This window comes from Centrocercus urophasianus, unplaced genomic scaffold (genome assembly GCF_019232065.1).
Source record: "Centrocercus urophasianus isolate 14NV4802_14NV808 unplaced genomic scaffold, USGS_Curo_1.0 seq_25, whole genome shotgun sequence".
In the NCBI taxonomy this organism is placed as follows: domain Eukaryota; kingdom Metazoa; phylum Chordata; class Aves; order Galliformes; family Phasianidae; genus Centrocercus; species Centrocercus urophasianus.
The window spans coordinates 4,471,583-4,495,824 of record NW_024884811.1 but is presented as its reverse complement, the minus strand read 5'-3'; the positions used below and the strand labels follow the sequence as shown (position 1 = coordinate 4,495,824).

General features: G+C 36.2%; 1 protein-coding gene across 2 annotated transcripts in view; it reads left to right on the top strand.

Moving 5' to 3' along the window:
* The window catches only part of ARSB (arylsulfatase B), a 64,394-nt gene extending 52,478 nt beyond the window's left edge, over positions 1-11,916 (top strand). For both annotated transcript variants that reach the window (XM_042825605.1, XM_042825607.1), the window contains exons 7-8: positions 10,566-10,694; positions 11,188-11,916. In XM_042825605.1, the coding sequence (XP_042681539.1) occupies positions 10,566-10,694; positions 11,188-11,453 (395 nt within the window). In that variant the 3' untranslated portion in view covers positions 11,454-11,916. The remainder of the gene's footprint in view (positions 1-10,565; positions 10,695-11,187) is intronic.
* The last annotated feature ends 12,326 nt before the right edge of the window (positions 11,917-24,242 follow it).

Genomic DNA, 24,242 nt, shown 5'->3' with positions numbered 1-24,242 from the left:
TGTTAAACTTTTAAGTTTTGATTCCTTTGAGATTTTTTTTTAGGTGCTTCATAAGACATCAGGAGTTATGCACGCTGACCTACTCACCATAGGCTTGTTAATATTCAAAAACAATGCATATGCAAAAGCAGTCTGATCACAAACAAGATGCTCCTATATATACTTTCATTAAAATAGTCTATATAATTTGCTTGGGCAAATTATTCTTCAATAAATTCAGACCTGTACTTCTGCATTTAATTTTTGCCATAGTTATTTTTTTGGTTTTTATTTTTCCCTGTAGATTTTTTTTTCTCAAAAAGACTAAACTTATATTGGCATAAAAAATTACAAGAATAATAGATCAAGTGTTGATCAGGACTTTAATATATATGTATTTATTGTGGATGGTGATGACTGTGGTATCACAGTGAGTATCCATAACGTTTTTTTTTTCTGTTTCCTCCATTTTCACTTTCTTATTTCTTCATCTCTTCAGAAAATTCCTGTCATAGAGAGTTTTATATTCAGTAAATTCAGAGAAAATAAATAGTTAAGTTTCTTAAAATCATATATCTTATGAAAGAAGTTTTTATTTATGTTAATGTTTATTTATTTATTAATAAATTAATAAATGTTAATTTATTTATTAACATTTATGGCATTAACTCTTATTCCTTAGTTAGGTCCCAAAATTTGTGGTATTTTAAAAATTAGTCTAAAAACATTCTTTTCAAAAGCTGAATTCTCACCAGGAGGCTTTAAAAGTTCCCTGCATTTTGTGGAAGATACTTCAGACACTAAAATTCGCTAAAGAGATCAACCAAGACCTTTGCAGAGAATCGAACTGGTGAGATCCGCACTTACAGCCAGGGTTGATCGTATCCCACTTGACCATCCAGTGTGCACTGGATCCCAGGGCTGAATCAGTAGCAGGAGCAACATGTGTTCTGTTCATCCCATGACAGCAGTATGCATTTTGCCAGAGGAAGTTAGAGGATTTCTTAAAATTCTGCCTGCTGTTTGCTTTCGCTTGCATTTTACTGTGAAAACTAAGCAACAGTCAACTTCAGAGAATCCAGTCTAGGAAGAAGTAATTTTTGTCACTAAGTTTTCATCTGATATTTTTAGTAAAATGCTTTAAATTTTTCAATGTATTGCCACCTAGAAAGCTCCTAATGCATCTGTGAGAAACACATCACGAAGTTTTCTGTTTAGGGACAAATAGGAGTTGAAATAGCTGCAAATGTTCTTTGTACCCAAACAAATGAGAATTGTTCCTGTAATTCAAATATTTTTTAAAATTCTGTGTACTGTAGAGGGACATGCATGTCCCTCATCAACTGCTACCACTTAATACAAGGCTCTGATATTCTCGTACTGCTTTGCAGTGCAAGGTAGGCCAGAAGAAGGTGAGTCCTTCTCCTGAGAAACGTTTCTTCCAGACCTTGTTGCACATCTGCAGAATGGTAAAATGCATTGTATTTAAAACAGATTTTGCCTAGATAATCCTTACCTATTTTTATGCAAAACTTTCATGCTTCTGTAACGTGAAAAGAGGAGAGAATTACCCTCTTCCCCTCCAATTCCTTTTATAAATACATAAAGAACACCTGTGCGTTTGCACACTGTTGATATACATATATATATAGTATATATATGTATAAGAATATGTAAGTTCTAAATGTGTCTGTCAACTGGAAAAATATCAACTATGCCTTTCTTATCTCAATAATGTTTTATTTGAAAACTTAATTACTCTTTTCTTGCAGGTAAGTGGTTAATTCATCTGATTAGTTTAAATAATTATTGAAATTACTACATTAGAAACAGCCAGGTTTTTCAGATAGTTGGAAGGGAATTGATTTACTATTTATTGATAGAAGTGAAATATGTAGTACTCTTGCTTCTCTCAGTACCATAACCATGGTCTAGTGTGTATATTAGATAATTAGATAAAAGCTTGACTCACGTTTGGTGTATTATCTCCTGAAATTTAGGAGCAGAAAAAATGTAATGTAAAGCAAGTTGGTGCTTAATCCAAAAGTATAAAATGAGTTCAAATAGAATGGAAATCCCAGCTTATATTTTTGAATCAGTCCATGGATTTGCACTTCTTCTGTTACGTGTGCGGCTGTACAGTGTGAAGAGTACAGCTTTCCAATTGCCAAAAAGACCTTCACTACATACTGAGGATGTTCTTATGCTCCCATAAGAAGACTTCTTGTCACCTTCTGTCTGTTTTTCCTAGATCTAGCTACTTCTTTACCGGGAAGTACTGAAAGAGGTCTTGATTTCATTTCCAGTTACCATTCTGTTTTTATGACGTCAGATAGAGTTTCTGTTTCTGCATTGGATTGATCTGTAGAATAATTTGTTTAAGCAGCAAACCAAGTTGCCTGCAAATCAAGACCATGCTATTCTCAGAGAATGTTTTGGATCTGTAAGTGCTGGAAAAACATGTTGATCATTAAGTTGAAATTTAGGAGACAGTAAAAAGTTAAGAATCTTATTCACATGGTGTATGCACTAAATTTGCATAAGTTCATATATAAATTCAAAGCTTTATATATGAATTTGTTATGAGTGAAATCAAAATTACTCAAACCCATCTGAATACCCCATTACTGCCTTAAATGCTTACTTTCTCTTTTGTCAGACTAAGTATTTGCATGTATTATATGATGTATGAAACTTCTACTTGTTTTCTCTTTCACATCTTGAAATTTCATGCATTCTGTTGGGGAGTAACTCATGCTGAGAGGAAGGTCACAAAGTTCAAAACCTTTTTTTATTAACCAGGAATATTTGGGGCTGGAACTTGGGTCCCTAAAAACCCCAGTGTTGGACTGGATTTTTTGGAAGTGAGAGACAATCTCTCATTCTGTCAGGTGCATCCCCAAGTGAATTTAACCCTTTGCTTCCAGATTACCTTTATTAAAATTAGATATTAAATTGACCTGAGTCTTCTCTTTATTTACAGTTTACTGAAAAAATAAACTAGTTCATCGTTAAATGGACATAGTTTTCTAATTGCCCTAGTGGACAAAGATAATGTATATAGCCTGTACTTGCGTGGAGCTTTCAGTGTGAGCTAAGAATTTTCTCCCTTAGGGAGGAAACTATTGGACAGTTGGAAAAATATTATCCAATAAAAGTCCTAAGATGTGATCATGGGAAGCAGTTCTGACCACAAAGAAGAATTATAATATGTGGCTTCCTGAGTTGTACTGCAGTGAAGTTACAGTTCATTTCTCCACTTTTTATTTCTCTTACTGATGGCACACTCCTATAAATAGTCAATTGTTTGGGTGCCTGCTAACTGAAGACTGATTTTCTTCTGTTGTTTTGGGTGAAGTGCTCTCTATTTAAAGGGCATCATGTAAGTAAATGTTTCAAATCCTGATAAAAGATTAAAATGATTTACATTAGAAAAGAAGGTGTGATGTGCAAAACTTTGAATTTATTTTGATGGAGAGAGCAGAGAATGGTACTATAGCTGTTTACATAGCAATATATAGGGGCTATTGAATACAATACAGATTTATTGCATCATTAAAACAGTATGTTGATTTTAAACATAGCAGTGAACATACTGGAAAATATCCTTTCTCTGTTTGAGTTTCACATATAAGTGGTTTTTGGTCTGTGAGTCTCAGACTTCTGTCTGGGGATCTCCTCTGTGGTTTTTACAGGCTACTAATCAGATCACAAAAGGCAAGAAGGCATATGCATTGCCTTACTGTGAAAATAATATGAGTTATTGTTTGTTGGTTTTAAGTTTTAGTGGTAATAGCCTGTGTGTTTTTTCCCAGTATTTTGTATAACTGTTAAGCATATTTCTACTCAGTAATGCGCAGACATGTTCACTTCTCTCTAGCAGAAACATTTTTACCAAATAAACTGGTTTTTTTTTTTAGTCATTCGGTATTTTAGAGTATAATCTTAACATAATACTAGAAAGGAAAAAAATATGTTGAAATTTGGTGTTGCAAGATAAGAGTACCTTTTGAAATCTCATTTTACTGGAGTGACTGACTTCAGTCACTTCACAAACTGTATGGACAGGATTGTACTGTTTTAAATGCAGTATCTATTTTAGTCATATGCGGAAGTACCGCTGTTCCCAAAAGCTGAGAAAGGGCAATACTGCTAGTGCTAGTTTCTTCAGTACAGTAGTTTCTCCTCTTCTGGCTGTATGATGAGGCTATGTTATATGTGTGATCCTTGCTCTAAAGGCCTAATTGGTAGAATCTTACTGTGTGTGTCACAGTTACAGGTCAGTATGTATCTCTCCAGGTTGCACTGGCAGAAATACATCTGATATGACTTTAGGGAACGTGCTTTAGCAGGAGTGTTGGACTTGATGGTCCCCAGAGGTCCCTTCAACCCCTGTAATTCTGTGATTCTGTGATCTTTGTGGGTCCTTTTCAAATTGGGATCCTGAGTTTAATTCTATGTCTACAATCATGAGCAGAGCCATCCAGCGTGAGTAATCCTCCTGAAAGAGATACACAAGACTCTCTTGCAGTGCTGTCCTAATTACAAATGTTGCTTGTTTAGTACTTACAAACAGAATGAAATTTCTTTTATTGTGCAACAGCAGAGGACTAAAAGGTCAGAGAGGTGCTGTAGCCATTCTGGTAGCAATAAGCTGAAATACAACTAAGAGAAGTGATACAAAACCATGGAAATATTCCCTGAAGATTTTGGTGACTGAAAAAAAAAAAAAAAAAAAGTAATTGCATTTGAGGGTGTAAACAAGATTGTTAAGAGAATGTAGTCTAGTCTAGTTGGGACATGGATGTTACTGGAAACAGGAAAGTATTACTCAGGCAAATAATTTTATAATTTTGTAGCTCACCCATGTTTCAGAATGTTTGAGTTTTTTTTATTGTAGGTGTGTTCTGTGTAGTATTGCCATTTGGTGTTGTAAATGACATCTAGTCAGTTGTTGAAGAGGTTGGGTCCAGGTCCAGACTGAATATTGCACTGAATATACTGACAGACAAAACTATTCAGCCTATGTGTTAACTTGGTATATCCTTTGTCAATTAGGAATTTGGTTAACATGACTGCATTTGGCTCAGCATCACACAAGATAGAAAAAAAACTTATTTTGCACATGCAGGGGATGGAAGGGTCTTGTCCTTGGAGTTCTTTAGAATATTTTATGTGAATTTAGGATTGCTGTTTCACACATGCATCACTTAATCTGTGTTAATAACATTTAAGTCTTGAAATGGAATAAACAAATAAATGGTAGAAGGAGTTGCATAGCCAAAAAATGTTCTACTGAAATAAGTTTTGAGAACTACAGAGAAATTTTTTTAGTTACTAACATTATGTATATTATAATATACATATTTATGTTTATATAATATTGTAATAACATATAATAATACTAATATTATATAACATATATGACTGGAAGCATTATACACTGTAAACTGTGAAGGTTTCTGTAGATGCAAATTCTCAACTTTATAGATACCGATGTAGTACAATGCAGGCAAACACTTGTGTGACAAGAAATGTTGATGATTTTTCTATGATCATATATTTCCTGCTTATGGTTGAATTTCTTACTGTATACAGAAATTTGATAGAATGCTGTTATTTCTCTGTTTTTCAATTCCTTGGCACAATATGGGTAACTGCTTTAGTTTTTGCTTTACTGATGAAGAATTGAATGTATGAGTTTCTTTTGCTTCTGTTATCCGTAAAGGGCCCTGATTGTATGTAGCTGCTTATAGATGAAAGCTTCTTTTACTGTGTAGTATATTGAAAAATTGTAGGGACGTGTGCTCTGCAGTCTGGCACTCATGTAGATTGTTTAAATTACATCTTTCAGCAGAGTTCTGTTTCCCAAGTAATTAAGAAGTTAACATTTATCTGTCTGTATCCAATACCCTGTATTTCCTCCTTACATTCTAGTATCATAGACCATAGTGTACAGAAATGCCGCATAGAATAATATTTAGACCTCCAAATTTTGTGGTTGGTCTCTTGCTAAATGGTATGTTAGAATTCTCTGCTCTTTGGTCTTTTACCAACCAAGGGAACTTCTTATTCTCCACATGGGTAATTTTCATCATCTTAATCACAGATTGAAGACAGAATATTCTATTTTTATATGTACTATTTCTATCTCTGCATTTTAGAATTCTACCAGTTGAGTTAATATCCTTGCAAGAGGGAAAAAGGAGAGCTATGGGAATGCTTATTGAATTTCTAGAGTATCATACCTCTGTATATGTATACAATATAACTCCGTATATATATTCACTTTTTAAAATTTCAGATGGAAATTTACAAACAATCTTATTCCTTTTTATGACTAATAATTAGAGAGGGCATTCTAAATTAATTTACTCTTCTATACATTTATTAAATGTAGTGAAATGTTTTCAACTAATACACATACTAGACAAAGTTAAAGAAGTAGAAAGTTCAGACTTCATTGTTTTTTTCTTGCAAATTTATGTGGTACCAGTGTTGACTATTGTGAAATCTTTTTTTTTTTTTTTTTTAAACAGATTATATCAATTGAGTATCTGAAATATTTCCATTGTAAAGCAGAAATAAGAAGACTGAAATGTTGTGGGTTTAGAGCAAAGTTGCTGACTGGCCTGAATTTTCCAACGTAGCTGTCAAGTACTGTGTTGCAGTGGCATTTTCTTATTGTTGCTTTCTTGACATGGCTTACATTGGACACTTTTTTTTTTAACTTTTAATAATTTTTTTTTTTAGTGGCTATTCTTGACTGAATATTAAGTGTTCAATGAAATGCTAGTGATATCAACTAAACTTATCAGGAGCATCACAAGACTTAGAAAATATACAAATTTATAGACTTTGTAGAGAGCTTCTGATAAGACACTTGAAGTTGTAAAATTTAGTAAAACTGAATCAATCATTCTTTTTTAAATGCCAGTGTGTAGGAAAGAGTGTATGAGAGCAAGTACATGAATATTTTTCTACTGCATATCCTCACAACCTGCAGCAAGCGAATGGAGCTCCTGATTTTTACATTGTGTTTTGGTCTTTAATAATCCTTGATAGACTGATCTGCAGTTTTTGAACATTTTTCTATCCCTCAACACAAGTAAATTTTTGGCATCCGTAACATCCCTTGGAAAGGAGTTCCAGTGCTGAGTTGTGTTTGTGATGAGGAAGTACATCCTATTGTTTGTTTTGAATAAGCTGCCTCATAATTTGTTTGGTGCCCTATGTTATGAGAGAACAGTATTCCTTCCTTACTCAATCTGTGATTACTACCTTGTGTCATATTTCTGTGCTGTTTCTCTTTGGGGATGAAAGCCCTATTTTTGTTGTCATTCATATAGTTATTCCATCATAGGTTTAATCTGGCACAGAACCATGATTTTAGGTCATGAACTGCTTTTGTGGACAGTGGGGATTGGCCACCTCAATTCATTTTAGAATCTGACTTGAAATCAGTTTTCAGGCTGTTGAGACTAAGTATGGTTTTGAAACAGGACATGAACTCCAAAGTCACTTATCCAAGGGCAGCATTTTCTGAAGTAGTTGTTGTGTTTTTTTTTTTCTTCAGAGATATAAATGCTACTTGAGTTTTGAATACTTTTTTTGGTTACCTATGACTTCAAACAGAACAATATAACACTTAGATCAATTTGTGGTAGTATTAAATGTTTAAAAATGAACAGAATACCACTGCTTTCCTAAATAATAAAAGTTTTTATCATTTTCTGTCAGTGCCCTTAAATATAGCAGGTGGTATAAGGTCACAAATTGGGCTTCAGGAAAGAGAGGCTTAAGCTGGTAAATAAGAAAAATGATAGTGAAAGCTGTAGTATTTGTTTTAAGTGAAAGCTAAGCTTTAGTATTCCATTAGCTATTGATACAGTGGTGAGCAAATGGCAAAAAATAAAATGTTTAGCCTCTGCACAAGAAAAGCATCATATGTTAGATATATAAGCCTGTGAAGGAAGTGGGCATGTAAGGTAGACTCGGATCCATAAAAAGCATCTGCCCTCTGTATGCTGAATTAGTCCATGGGCCTGTAGCTACTGCCAAGTCGACCATGCTAAAAGAAAGAAGAAAAGAAAAAAAATCAGACATCAAAACCAATCTAGAGCAAGTGCAGAGAATAGCTTTTTGGATGCTTAAGGAACAAATGGTTTATCTTTCAAACAAATCAAAAAGAATGTGACTTATTTAATCTATTGACTTAGAAAAGGAGTGTCTGTAAAATTTATATGGCAGAAAAAGACTGCCTAATTTTGCATTTCAGCTGCAGTTGCAAAAGCTGGAGAATGAGGGCAGAGCTGGAAATTTAACAGCTGAGATGAGAAATTCAGTCAAATGCAACAGGGGGGGAACGTTCTTGCTTAAGGTGAAAATCATGTGGTGGAAACACTATTCATATCAAGCAGTGTTTTCTAAGTACTTTATCTGGTGCTTATATAATGTAATAAACTGGCAGTTTTATAAATATTCTGTGTAGAGCTCATTCAAACCATCACCAGTCTGTTCTCTGTTGCCAGTATATCTGACAGAAGTTGACTGTTATTGCCTATGAAGTAATTTGCTTAGTTGAATAATAGACTGCACATCTCTTTGGCACAAGATAAGCATATAAAAATGGGAGTGTCAATGTGACTGACAGGGTTCTATTTATAATAGCTCAACATGAATGCATTTATCTTTCCTCATCAGTAAATTTTGCTCAAAGATAATACTACATCAAACAAATTCAACTCCGAGCTGTGGTAAAAGCATTTCTTAGTTCAGGATTAGTTTGGTTTCATCACCTATATTTTTGCAAGGTATATTTAAAATGCAATCTTTCATACTGTTTATTTGAAGTATTTTAAATCATTTATATTGTGCAGTGCTGTTGCTTCATGCACTGTAACAGTCAGAAGCATATTCTGGATGCTAAACCTTTAGATCTTTCTGTTAGACCATGTACTTTTGAGATGTAATGTTTAAAAAACATAGCTGTGTTTTTTTGATCTGCTAGATGTCCTTTGTTGCACTCTTTAAATAAGTGAAAGGCGAAGATGAGTTTTCCCATTAGCAAATCGGTATGACAGAATAATATGTGGTGTAATGATGTGGAAAAGCAGCCAATATAAATCGTCAGACTGTTTTTGTCTGATAGGGGCATCACATGACTGCATTAGATTTATGTTCCAGAAGATATTCTTTAGGTTATTTTTACAATTTTTTCTATTGCTTATATAGTATTTTTTTTTTGAAAGGAGGCATGGTGCTTTTTTGTTTCCATCAACTTCAGTATTTCATGATGTAAGCTAAGCTCAGCCCTCCTTAATCTGTGCGTGCAAATTCTAAACATGTTTTATGGCCTTATTTATCCAGGAACATTATACAAATCTGATGTAAACAGAGAATTTGGGTACTTGCAAGAAATGTTTATTAAGAGAAAACTAAGTAATGGTATGATGCCCAGTAATAAAACAGAAACATAGCAGGACCTTCACAAAAATAAAAACAGAGGAATTATTATATCCAGTCATTTCCTTTTCAAATGTTTTTAGAATCCTGTAGCATTACTTCTGATTGGATTGCACATGGCCACTACACCTCTCATAAATTGCTCTTTTTATTACAAAGACAGAAATCTGTCAAGTCCTTTGAATTCCCCAAATTGGTTGAAAGTATCTCTTGAAAAATGCTAGAAATCCAAAATCGTTTCTGTCCTCTCCTCATGTCTTGTTTCTATTCCAATTACAGTCTTGCTGTATAATAGTTCTTTTGTAAGCAGGTATCGGCTGGTAGAATTGTTGAAAATTCTTAGATTTTTTGTAAACATGGCTTTCTTGTGAAAGCCAATATGCAAGATGGCTGAAGATTTGGGTCCGCCTGGAGTGTCTGAATCTCTCCTTGTTCCATTACGGAACTTATCTCCTTATCCTTAGTGTATACGTGTACATTTTTTGTTCTGAGCTACATGTAAAGAACATATAAATATGCCTCTTGAGAGGGAATGAGTGCATAGATAAAATTTGAAAGTTTGCTACAGTTCTGGATTATGGGGTCATGTCATAAGCTAATTCTTCTACCAAAGACTCCATGAAGACATGCTTCACAGGCTCTCAGTGTTCTGCCATAGATGTTGACAGATGTACATCTGTCTGAATGTAACCAGTCATTCCACAGAATCGGCTCTCTTGTGTGTGGATACAGGTTGAGATCTAGCTTGCTTTCTGGAGTGATCCAACAGAATTAGCAGTAATAGCACTTATCCTGGAGTCTTCTAAGTCCTATGAACAAATTTAGAGTAAGCATTCATATAAGATAAACATATGATATCTGTGTATGAGATGAGTCCTGTTGTCTGGACTCAGAAGTTACTTTCTCTATAGAAATCAAAGCACTTTCTGGACTGCAGTTTAAGTTCCAAGAGTTAAATATCTCCAGTGAATTTTTAGCATGGATCTTTGTATGTACATATGACAAATTCTGTATTCAATATGTAGAAATAAATGAATCATACTGCTTTGCTTTCCATCAGAATTCTAAACATGACTTCATTTATATGCTATGTACATAACTTAATTTACTATTTCATTAAGGTTTTGGCATTGACAACAGGACATCTTTACCACAGATCAATTCTTTTCCGTTGGGTAGTACACTTTTCAATATCTCCATGCATGCAGCAATCCGTCATGGAAAATGGAAGTTACTAACTGGATACCCAGGTAACAAGTAACACATTCTTGCACCTAGTGTTGTATCTACCCCCCATCCCAAACAGTTTTTTTCTGTTTAATATATTACCATTTCTTTTACTTATTCTGCTAGCTTTTCAGGATTTTGGTCAGATGCACAAATCTAGAAGGGGCATTCTAAAATCCAATCATATTCTTTCATATTGCAAGTAAGTTTTATGCATTTGACCTCCTCAGGTCTGGAAAAACTATCAACAAGAAAGTCCATGAAATTGTTTGATTTGAAATTCAGCAACATGCAAGTTTTTGAATCTCAATGGTGCAGGGCTTTTTTTGTACAAATAGAACTTATATATAAGTAGCTTGGAATAGAGAGGTTCTGGTGCTGGGCTAGCAGTGCAGCTATAGTCACCGGCCAGTGACTTATCAGGGGAACGTGGAGATTTCCTCGTTTACAGTATAACTCTGCCTCTCCACTGCTGCTCTGTATCTGAGAATTAACTATCTGTTCCTGTTTCTGTAGGCTGCGGTCATTGGTTTCCTCCACCATCTTTGTTCACTGAGTCACAGATTCAGTCATATGATCCACCAACGAAGAGACTTTGGCTGTTTGATATTGTTCGTGACCCTGAAGAAAAATATGAGTTGTCTGAAAAACATCCTCATGTGGTGAAAAAGCTGCTCTCACGTCTTCAGTACTATTATAAACGTTCAGTGCCTGTGTTCTATCCTGATGAGGATCCCCAGTGTGATCCAGCAGCAACTGGGGTCTGGGGCCCTTGGGCGTAGTGCACAGCACTGTATCCTGTAAAACATACCTGCAGTAGTGTTTCATTTGTGGACTTCAGAATCTTAGTCACATCTGTCTTACCTTGTTACACTGTTGCTAAATGTGAGCTCATTCTCAGCTCATTCTCTGCTCATTCTCTTAAAGAATGAGAACTCTTGAAATATGGTCAGAATCCTATTTCAGTCCTTCCCACTCTCTCCTTCCCAGTTATTGTTTGTGAAATATTGATAAAAATATAAATCTGTTGTTTGAGTATTCTTTTTTAACATTATGCCCTTAAAGCAGAAAGTAAAATGTTGCTTCCTTCTCTGGAAGGGATTACTTTTGTTAAAAAGCTGCAGTGAGTCATGGCAGCAGAAATTTTCAGAATTCTCCTGTGGAACAAACAGATTTTTTTGTTTCATGTTTACTCAGGAGACAAATTTTATTGAAAGCTGTTCAAAATAAATAAATAAATAAATACATCAGTTGACATTACAATCTTTGCCTTTACATACATACACCTCTATCTAGAAAAGAGTAAAGGAAGAATTCTGAGAGTAAGGAAAAAACCTTCAAACTCTTTCATAATACGAAAGCAAAATCATGAATTCCTGTCCATTGTTAACACTGAGAGTAGTGTTCAGCTAGAAGGCAGAGCTGGCAGGCAGAAAGGCATTGACAGGCTGAAGGAAATGCTGAACCAAAAACGTTAGAAAGTATAACACTTGAGGTGGAATAACCCCATGCAGGTTTGCTTGTCTCTGAGTTGACAGAAGGCATTTTTATTGAAATGAACCTGGGTGTTCTACTGGACAATAAACTGAAAAGGAGTTGCCACATTCTTGGTCAAGAAGACCAATCAGTTGTTTGTCTGTATGGGCATGAATGTACCCAGCACATGAAGAGAAGTGTTTATTCTTCTCTGCTCAGCAGAGTATTTTGGGTCTCCCTGTGCGTGGGATATAGTGCCATACTTAAGGGCCAGGAACATGATCATTTGGAGGAGAACAATACGATCATTTGGAGAAGAACAAATAAGGAGGGGTTAAAGGAATGGGTTACCTTAGACTGAAGAGGAAGGTAAGGGGGGACTTCTATCTTTAGCTAATATGGGGGCATAGAGAAGATGAAGGATATGGAGACTCCCATCAGAATTGCACGAAGATAAAAGGCCCACAGAGAGTTCTAATTCAATACAAGAAAAAAAAATCACACTGAGAAGGTACTCAAATATTGGAACTATGAAGCATTGGTATCCTCATCTTCAGATATGTTGAAACCTGGGTTGAAGGAAACCATGGACAACATTATCTAACTCTGATGTTGGGCTAACTTGAAGTTGGGCCTACTTTTGTGGGGAAAAAACAGATGATTTCCAAAGGGTCTTTCAGCATGCATTATTCAATCATTCTACTATTAAAAAAGCCTTACTCTTACTTCCTGCCATTGTGATGAGTAACCCTACTCAAATTTTACTTCTTTATCATTGTAGAAGAAACTGTTTTCATCTTGAAGTGGGCTCTAAGCCATGAAGAAACCAGACCAACCAACATTTCTCAGTTACTCATCAAATTGATGCGAAATCAGCTCTCTACCAGCTCTCTTAATGTATCGAGTCTCTGGAGTCTGGCCAGAGTTCTGGTATTACTTCTCACTGTCCCTAGCCAAGTTCTCAAGCTGCAAAGCTTCATCTGTCACCCTATCAAGAAAGTAAAGATCTAATGGCCTATTTTCAGGGTCTAGGACGAAGTCCAGTAAGTTTTGCAGACGTTTTTGACATTTTCCCTCAGGAAGTGTGCTAATTATTGGCAAACATATTCACAAAGGATGAGAATTAACAGAATTTGCACGTTTAAAAATAAAAAAGATAAGCCAGTGAAAAGGTAAAATTTAGGAAAACTCAGATATATGTGAAAATAAACAGAATGTTACACTGTCTTAAATCTTTTACACCTTTTGCACCTAAAAGCAGAAATGAAGCCAAAGCTCTCCAAAAGGCTGTTTATCAGTACAGCTTTTTTCCCCAGTCTTATGTCCTTGTCACTTTTACTTATCTATGTCAGTATTTTTTCTATTGTATGTAGAACAAATAGAAGGTTGGAAGAGGCCTCTAAGATCACCTAGTCCAACCATGAGCCCATCCCCACCATGCCTACTAAACCATGTCCTGAGTGTCACATCTCCACATTTCTTGATCACTTCCAGGGATGGTGACTCCATCACCTACCTCGGCAGCATATTCCAGTGTCTCGCCACTCTTTCTAAGAAAAATTTTTTCCTAGTATCCAACTTGAACCTCTCCTGATGCAACTTGAGACCATTACCTTTTGTCCTGTCACTGCCTGAGAGAAGAGGCTGACTGCCAACTTGCCACAGCCTCTTTTTGAAGAGTTGTAGAGAGCAATAAGGCCTCCTGAGCTTCTTCCTCTCCAGTCAATCCCATTTCCCTCGGTTGTTCCCCATAATCCTTCACAGCTTTGCTGCCCTTGTTTGGACACACTCCAGTGTCTCAGTATCTGTCTTTGTTTCTCCTCAACCTTGAAGCAGGAGAAGGAGGAAGACTAGTTAAGGAGAAAATAATTATTCTATGCTGGGGAAACCATACAGTCCTCTTCCACATTTCCACAGCTTAAGTACATGCTGAGCAAACATTTCTGTTTGTTTATAGCCTACTTTCAGGTAATTTAGTTTGCACTGGTAAAATACATATGCTGTGACAGAATCTCTTATATTCCACATTTACCAACTTTCATATTAATCAGTATATGTAAAATATATTAAAAAATAATTATTTTATGAAGATGTGGTCTCCAAACTGGCATGTGACCATATCTCCCCCTGTTTTCTAAAACCCATTTAAATGCTTCACACACAGCAGCATTTAATTTTTGAGCTTTTGAAGATTGTTTATGATAACTGGGACTCAAACTCTCTTATTTGCTGTCTGCAGCAAGGAATGGAAAACATTACCAATGAAACCTAAGTCATGGTGGCTTGATAAAGCTTCCATCTTATGGCTCTAAAAATATTTTATTGCACTTCCCTTTCCTCACTGTGATGATATATTTATTTTACACCAATTCCATTATTTATCCCCGTTTATAACTTAGATGTTAATATTGCAATTCTAACTTTCATTATCTAATTTTCTGTAATATATATTTAGTAAAATATGGAGTATGAGATTAGGAATATGGGAATATGGAAAACATCAATACAGCAACCTTGGGAGTTACTGCTTCTCTACTTTATGCATTACTGATGCAGCTTGGCCTTCAAATAGCTTTTTGAAATAAATCGTCCAAATTAGAAGTTCTATCTGTTTAGTCCTCTATACTTTATTCATTCAAAACATGGTTAATTTATTCTTTCTACCAAATTTCAGATGGAGAAATTGACAACCATTCCCTTGATTATAAGGCAAGGCAAGTAGATCCAATGCATTTATATTACTGTCACTTTTGAAAGAGTTGGTTGGGTTTTTTAGTGCATTTAGTACTGTGTCTGCACTCATAGATACACAGGACTGGAAAGGTTCTCAGTCACTATCCACGTATGACCTTTTTGTCTGTAAAGCAACTACATGATGTGGCTATCACAATAAAAGGGACAGGACATGAGGGTGGAGGGAAAGTAGAACTTCTGCCTTGCATTCGTGTGTGTCATTCAGCATCCTGCAATTACATTGCATGATTTTCAGCACTGGCTTACCCACAAGAGTGGAAACTTCGGACAGTGATCTTTTTAAAACAGATTCTGTTTTTATTACTGTGAAGCCCATTTTTATGGAAACGAAAGAAGCATGAGATAACTTTACAAAGTAATTTGCATATTTGAGTGTCCCATCTATGTCAGCTCCTTGGCTAAAGCAACAACAAATATTAATTTCAGAGGTAAGTAGAGCTTTTATATGTTTTCTTTTATCTGTGTACTGCAGCGTGCATTTTAGTACCTTGCTGCTAGGAGTTCATCTGCTAGGAGGAGACTGTGGCCTATTACTGTCTTCTTTAAATATTAAATTCACTCTCTATTTCCCTTTTTTTCCTTACAAAGAGATGATATATTTTGACATCCAAGAATTCATTATTTTCTCCAACAATTCATTGTATATTTAAATTCCTAATTATTTTACATGGGTGGTCCTGCATAAAATATTTTAAATGAACTGAGTCAGTAAAACAGACAGACAGCTGGCTGACACGTTCAGGTTGACATCAGAAAAGAGCCATGTACTCTACAATTATTTCAAACTGGGAAGTACAGAATCCTTTATATGTTTTGTGGAGACTCAAAGACATGAGATGAATTCAAAAATGAATTTTGAATTCCAAAGGAAATTTGATTGCATTCTTCCTAATTTAAGATTCATTCTTAATGTAGCAAACACCCAGGATTTTGAATTTGAATGTGCCCATTTGTATATTGTAAAAATTATTTAAGCTTTGGAAAAGTAACCGTGTTTAGGAAGGATGTACATTCTGCATTGCTTATTCACAAAAGGATGCACACAAATAAGGAAATAGTAATTTTATAAGCAAAATCTTGGCCAGTTCTTAAGTCTAAGGCCTTAAATTCAGCCTAAAAATCATTTGTTCTGTTTTCCTAAAGTTGATACTTGGGGGCTTGAATAAAACACTTATGTTCAATCCTTTTTATAATCTCTAAACAGTAGAACCCAGAATTTAAAACCTTGTGGTCTGGATGGATTTGAAGATCCAGAGGCTGTTCCTTTTGGCCTCTGGAAGTTTGTCTCTTGTGTCACAGTGGTTTAACAGTAGTAACACTAATAGGGATTTCCAAAGCTCTTACATGTTTTCTTTAGAAAATTATGAAAGAGCTTGAGATTACATGGAGAATCCTATTATACCTGTGCCACCCTATTGCAGACTTATTAAAGAGTCCTGGTGGAGGGAATGACAGTGACAGAATTACTGATACAAGATGTGTGATAGAGTCATGCACCCAGAACATGTATTCTGTGTCGGTAGTCATGCTTGAAATCCCAAGACCTGGAAAACCTGGATGATAAATAAGAAAAACACTCTAAATAATGAAAACTTGGTAAAGAAAAACGTATGATGTCATGCAATATGTGGTGACCCAAAATCTATCCATGGGTTGTGCTTAGTCTAGGAAGACCAAGCCGTTTCCAGATTGAAGCTGGCAAGAGATATTTCTTTTCCATTTGGCAGCCCACTTGCAGACATTTCTCCAACTGTACCCTGAGGTCTCATAGCACTAACCATAGCTCTGACATGATGGAGAGGTGGGCTGAGCCTTTGATCAGCATTCTTATCTCATGAAAGAACCCTGAGACACTTCTTTCTGAAGCCTGCCCTTCTAACATCACTATTGCAGACACAGACCTCAGTGGACCCCAGACTTTATCTCTCTACTAACCATGACACTAATGCTAGCTTTAGCTCTAAAACTTCACGTGATTCTTAACCTATGACTCGGGTTGTAGTTGAGATAGCTAAGATGCCAAAAAATAATTCTTTTTGGACCTCACCCCATCTGCCAGCACCATTCCACTCAACATAAATGGGCAGCTACATTTTTAATTTGCTCCTAACCCTAAGATTTGCTGCTGTTCAAACTTGAAGGTTAACCTTAACTTTAGCCATGTGCTAAGCCTCAGCTCAAGACCCAAAGTCATGGCCAGAGGAAAAAGCTTCTCAGACAAGCATTGTGAGAAAGAGACAAGCCTTCAGCTGCCCTCGGCAGCCACTACCTCAACAGCATCTCTAGACACTGTCTGTCTTCTCATCCTAGAACTCCCTGGGGCTTTACCCACACAGCTGGACTTGTAGAGTCTTCAGCATAAGGTCAGTCCTTTGCTGGGCTAGTAACGGGGTCTATTGAAAATACCAAGCAGGGACCATCTCCAGGGTCCGCTCTGGAGATCCAGCTTAGGGAATATGGAGTTAGGTCTGGAAACAAGTCTACAACACAGGGCCTAAAGATAGCTCAGGGAAGGACTGAAAGTCCAGTGCTGAGCTGAAATGGCTCTCTTGGCCCTAAGGTTAGAAGCTGAAAGTTCCCAGATGAGGATGCTCAGCATCAATAAATCCTCTTAACACTCTTGGAGCTATGACAATTGTATCCCTAATCCTGACTATAGCCATGAGATGAGCCTGGACAATCCTTTCTACAGTATAGTACAGTGCAGTACAGTACAGTAGAGCCCTTCCCTTGGCAGCCCATTGCAGCCCCACCCTAACTGCACTCCTAGGTTTTGTGTATCTCAGCTATAAATTAGCTGAGCTTTGTAATAGGAAAGTAGTGTTTTTCCTAAGAGAAGAGAAAAAAAAAAGAAAAAAAAAAAAAAAAAAAAAAAACCAACCACCAATTCTAAGTCTGGGAGAGGTTTTTAAGCTTCAGATCTTTAAGTTTCAGATTTTCAGATTTTATTGCCTGGGAAGATTCTGGTTAAATATATAAGTGTAGAAAATTACCTGAGGACCAAAGCTGCTTTGAGTAGTCTGACTCCAGTGTTCTCAGGTGTGTTCTGGAGCTGTACAACATGCACATGAGCTCATTTACAGAGAGCAGAACTGCTGCAGTGAGTAGTAAAAACATCTTGGCACGAGGCAAGTGGAGTGAGTCAGTCATCCAACCATGGATGTGCTCAGTGACAGCCCTTGTGATAATTACGTACCATGGTTAGCTGAGGTAAAGAGGATGATGCATTAAGTTCTTGTTACGTTAGTGTTCCCTCCTGAGAGTGTTATTTTTCTGGGGTGGAGTGGAAAGAGATTGGAAAGGCTGGCGATATATCTGCTGCCAAGTTTCTAAAAAGTGACTATCAGTTGCCATCATCAAAGCAGCTACCGGATGTTTATCCCCTAATTCTAGCTAAAACTCAAAAGCAACACAGGCAGCTATATTCTTCCTGCTGGACTATAGTTGGAAAAAGTATGGTCACAATAAGTAGATTTGGATCTAAGGAATGCAGTGCTTATTTGGACGAGTTTTCAAAAGCCACAACAAGGTACTACACCAAAGCCACAGTTCTGTGCTGCCAGATTCTGTCACTGAAGGCAGTGATAAAAATAAAGAATTCTGTTGAGCAGTTTTGGGCATAAAGCCTACAGTAATGAATAGAAAACTTCAATCAGGACATCTGTGGCCTACCCAAATTATTTCATGGGATCTAAATTTCTACTTGGAACATCACTTGGTGGTGATCACTTGATAGCTGACAGGCAGTGCTGGGTACTTTCTTCATTGTGTACATTCTCACAGCACTCACATGATGTAGGAGTTGCCATTTTTATTCACTTGTTCAGGGATATCTGAGACTTCACACTGGCCTTGTATTTATCCTGCTTCACTAGCAAAATCAGTTTAATAGGTCTCTGAAAGATGTAAAAATAAGCATTGAGAGCATTAAGTTAGAGCTTGTCTTCACCTCTAGCAGGACTTCATTTCAGTCTCAGCTTGACTCTGCCTAGCTTGATGTACAGAAAATATCTTATTTTTTTCTTCATTTTTTCTTTCTATGGAATCGAGTTACAGCGATTCTGTGACTCCAAACTGTTTCTTGAAATTTCTCACCAGTGTGGGTTTATCCATGAAAGCACAATTTCTGGAGGATCACCATTTTTTTTCACTCTCCCTGTGTAGTAGTGGCTATGGGAACCTTCTTAAAAGGTTGTGAAAATGGTGACTGCCATCCCGAGAAACACAAGCACTGTTGCCATGTAGGTGGCCCTTATTGATGTAGTGAATTTTCACTCTAGTTCCTGTCCCCTTTGCTTTGCTTTTGACTATTCCAATTTATGTCATGCTTAACTGATGAAGTATTGCCTTACGTAGTCTCAAGGTGGCTATTAGTCTCTGTAGTCACACACTTCCACCCCAGCAGCGATGTGTTGTAGAAACCAAGTATTTCACCTGCCTTTTGGTTCTGTTTTCGCCTTTACAATGAAGAGAGCATGACTGTGATATATTAAACAAATGGACAAGTGCAGCATATACATGAACATTAATTATTCTGCCTCTAGCTAAAGCTCTAAGTCTAGTGCAGTGAAGAAGCCTGATTTACTGGGATTTACTGATACTTTTCCCGTAAATTCCACCTTAAAAAAATAATAAAGAGCAAACAAGTGAAATGGTACAACTTTTGGCTCAGTGAAAAATAGGCACATTTTTAATTCAAAGAAGACTTACAAAAAGTACGACTGGATTTTGAAAAATGTAGGAGAGAATGGAGTGGGACAATTGCATTTCTGCTTTTATCTGCTTTAGAAAATAGATCTCTGTGAAGAAACATTTACAGAAATGAGCAGTTGGGAAATTGTCTCTGAGGCAACAAGTATAAGGTGTCTGAAATTCTGCTTAGTTAGTTACAATAGCTTGCTAATGACAACAGGATTTTTTGTAGCTACTTTTGTTTACAATGCATGGGGATCTAAAAGACATTGCTTTATGTGGAAAACTTCTTAGAACCCTTTTTCTCTATTTACCTTAAAATAAAGAAAATAAGCCCAAAGTATAGTAAGTACATGGCTTAATGTAATCTTTAATTATTTTTCTCTATCTAGAAAATAAATTTTCCTACAAATTGAAGATTTTCAATATAAATTTTAATTCTATTTACAGTAAGGAGTAAAATTACAAGAACTCATCTTGTTTCACTTTTTGGCAATGAAGACTGAATGTGGTGCTAGGAAGGAAGTCTAATTATTAACCTACAAATATTATTGAGGATATTTATACTATTCAGAGAATTTTGTGTTTTACGTTTAGCTTGAAACTCAAAATATGGATAAATATGATCCAAAATGCAAATCCAAACAAAACAAGCTTCGCTTCTCCTTTTCTCCTTTGGTGTATTTCTGAGTTTCACATTTTGGATCTCTGTTTCTAAATACAACGATGAAATTACCCAGGGCATCAGCATTTGTTTCTTTAGAAGCAGTCCTGGTGATAAGACATTGTTTAACAGCCTTTCTCATTCCTACTGAAATGTATTTCTAAGCATCAGTTGATAGCAGAAGCTGACTACACAAAACGCAGCCACTAGCCAAACGTTTACTTAGTGAGATTTAATAACATTTGTTTGATGGCACATCCAAATAAAGTAATGGCCTCTTTTTATATGTAAGTACTGTTTTTATCCATAGTTTATTTTCAGTGAGCTGAATTAAAGATTCCAGTTCATACTGTAAACTGGAATAATGTTCTCCACTCATTCTTTGTGTTTTGTTCACTGGTTAATATCTCCTTGTTTTGAGATGATGGGCTTATTTTGAACATTCATCTGCCATGCGATGTCCATAGTGGAAGAGGAGAAACTTACTCTCTCAGTTAATAATCTGAAATTGTTGTATGAATATGTATTAAAAACATTCTACTCTTTTTTTGTTTTAGGGTTATTTTTTTGTGTGTGTGTGTTTACATTTAAATAAATTTTTGCTAGTTACAACTCCAGAGGAAGACAACAAACAGATTTAGTCATGGAATTTTAGTTTCGAAACAATTCTGCTGGCATTTGAAACAATCATTAATAAAATTTACTGTCTTGAAAATACTACAGTCTCAATTTCCTTTTTGAAAATATTTTAATCTTCATTTCCTTTCCTTACAAAGCTTACAAAGGAAAAATATGTTTTAGATACAATTTTCTTCCAGTAAACCTATAATAAAGCCTGTATAGACATAGTGTCTAGTTAATCAGTTAGATTTCTATAGTTTTAAAGTGGGCCTGTATTTAGCTTTATGTTACTACTTAGAAATCAAGTTTCAAAAACCCGTAACAGCAGCTACTGTTCTTTCCCGTGGGGTCTGAACAAGGAAATCCAATGTTTTCTGGTCAGCAGTAAGAATTCCGCTTCGTAATTTGACACTCTTAATTCCTTTTCTCTCAAAGGCAGTAGAACAAAAAAATTAATGGCAGAATAGGTTTTCAAATAATGCAGCACTTGCAAATAATCATGCACCTTTTATGATCTGCTGGCATATACAGACTGAAATCTTCAGAACTTGGCCTTTTTCTTGTCAGTTCCTGCTCTTGTCGTACTTTCTAGTTATGCACATTTCACTGAGAATTCATGCTGGAGAGTTTCTCTGATTTCAACTCTGTTGTTCCAAACTTCAGAACAATAGTGGGAATCAAAGAAGAGCCAAGATCTTCATGTTAGAACGCTGATACACAGCACTACTGTGGCCAGCTGAGCTACTCTGGCTTATACCAATAGCAAGTTTTATGCAAATGTTGTCAAGATATTTGTCCCTTTTCTCAATTTTTAATTTCTGGTCTCCTGCGAGCAAGTGGGGATTGCACACTTCTGCATATTTATGTAGCAGTAACAATTGAAACTTCTCATGCTCAGAGTAACCGAACAATAGTCAGGCTATAATTTCTTTCTGACAAGCTCATTATTTCTGAGTCAGTGATATGACAGTTAAAGCCAGATACATATCTGAAAAACTGACAGTTTTTTTGTGAGCACATTATGTCTGTCCTACCATACTTCTGTCCCAGCTCATCCCATGACCACTGGCTACACTGGTTGTTAAACATGGTTTCAATTTACTGTACAGAGCAAACACATTCCTTTGCAGGTTTTCTAGCTGCTGCCATTTCTGCTTATTTGTCTTTTTGTGGTGTTGTAAGTGACGGATTTATTTTTCATAAAGGCTCTTACAAAGTCTGTGGACTCTGGACTAAGGAAGTTATCCAGTTCATTTGGCTGTGTGGTCTCATGTAGGACTTGTTCAAATTCATCCTGGTGAAAATATACCCCCTGATTTCATCAGAAAATATCACTGCTAACTGAAAAAAAATCAGATTATTTGCAGTGAAAGTCTTATCAAGTGCAATATGAGCTGCAGACTCAGTTGGAGGTGAGTAAATTTCTGTAAGACCTGTTTGTGGTAGGAACAAATATAGTAAGGAGTGGTGTTAGGAGATTTCTGATTGTTTTGCTTTCAATATGTATGCTTTCCATTACCTATGCGTGCTGCCTTTGTGTAACCTTGGTCACTTCTGTGGCTAACCTGTTAGATGCTTTTGAAGAGATATGAACTTCGAAATGTTTCTTCAAAGTAGTATCTGAGATGTCCATTGCTGCAGCTAGTTCAGTTTTCTTGGGAAATCACAGCAAGGATTTGGTGAAATCCTTTCACCTTGAGGATTTGGTGAAATCCTTTCACCTTGAGCTGGAGTACATCCTTATCATTGATATAAATGTGTCCGGTGTACACATTTAGCTCAGATCAATACCATAACATCATGTAGAAACTATTCATGTGTATGAGCAGAATAAAAGCCTGCACATTTCTGTGTGTTTACGATAAGGAGGCCACAACTGTGAATTCCAGCACAATGAGTTTATGCTTATTGGAAATTATGTGGGTATCGTTCATTGTCATTCTTAAGAGCGAATGGCTTACAGATGATATTTATTCACTACTTACAGAGCAGAGAGAGATTTTGCAGAGAGTGTAATTACTGCACCCTGCTCTTAAGAGACCCACCTCCTTAGACTTTCAGCACTATCTTATGACATCAGCAGCTAGAAGGTAGGGAAACTGGCAGTAGTGTAGGAAATTGTAGTCTCAGTCTCTGTATCTATAATTATGAGTCTGAAACTCATAGGTAATGTTTTTATATTTTGTTAGTTTTTTTTCTTGTAGAGAAAGCACATGAATGTATACTTTAGGTGTATTTTAGGGGGAAATTCTTTAGTGAGATGGCAGCCTGAGCTGGTGGCTGGCAGCCCTGCCAGCAGCAGGGGATTGGAACTAGATGAACTTTAAGGTCCATTTCAACCTAAAACATGCTTTGATTCTTTGATTCTGTGGTACCTTCAAATAGCTATCGATGGCTATCAAGTATCTGATAAAGTAAAAAGTAATTTCTAAATTTTATTTTTTTACTGAGAAATTGTTAAGAATATACCACTGGTCAAACTGCAGATCATCAAACAAAATCAGGTGAACAGAACTGCACTTAGCTGTTGCAGCTACTTCTTTTTCCCACAGTGTTGTTTTATTTTTTTAAACTTCAAAGTCTCCAAATGCCTCCTGATTGGGGCACTGATATTTTAACAATGTCTTTGTTGTGTTCTGCAGTCAGACAAGTGCTAATCCCCTCGAGGAATCTGGCAGGGCTGTGGGAATCTTCCAGCCTTAATTGCACCCCTATCTCAACTGTGATGATACTGTCAGTTTCAGATGAGTTGGCAGAACATGCTATTGGTGTTGAGAGTGGATAATATCAACTTTCTCTATGAACTAATTTGTCTAAGGGTCATTCATTTGTGCATTCTTCACCATCTCTGGTGGTGGTGTTTTGTTTTTTTTAAGTTTTTTGTTGTTGTTGTTACTATTCTGGAAGATGTTAGAGATGTAAAGCATGCTGCATTTAAACAAAAAAGGAATGTAACCTGAAAAACTAAAAGGAAGTGCCAGAAGGAAATCCTAATTATACTGTTAAATTGATAGAGGAAAAAAAAATATATAAAACTATAAAATTCAATGAAGCTGAATCTTAATGGATGTGCTAATAGGGTAACAAAGACAACTTTCATTTGATTACTCTGAACATTAAAGGTAAAAATACAGCAATATAAGGATGCTGAGTGTGGTACCACTTACATACAGCCATGTGACCCCAAGTCTTTGATTTACTAATTGAATTGCTTACAACTGTTCTAGCTGAACACTTCAACATGTTTGCTAGTTTTCATTTTACAGTTTTTAAGAGCTGAGCAATTCCACTGTAAAGCCTTTTTTTTTTTTTTTTTTTTTGTTGGGGGGGGGGGGGGGGGGGTTGGTGGAGAGGAGGGTAGGAT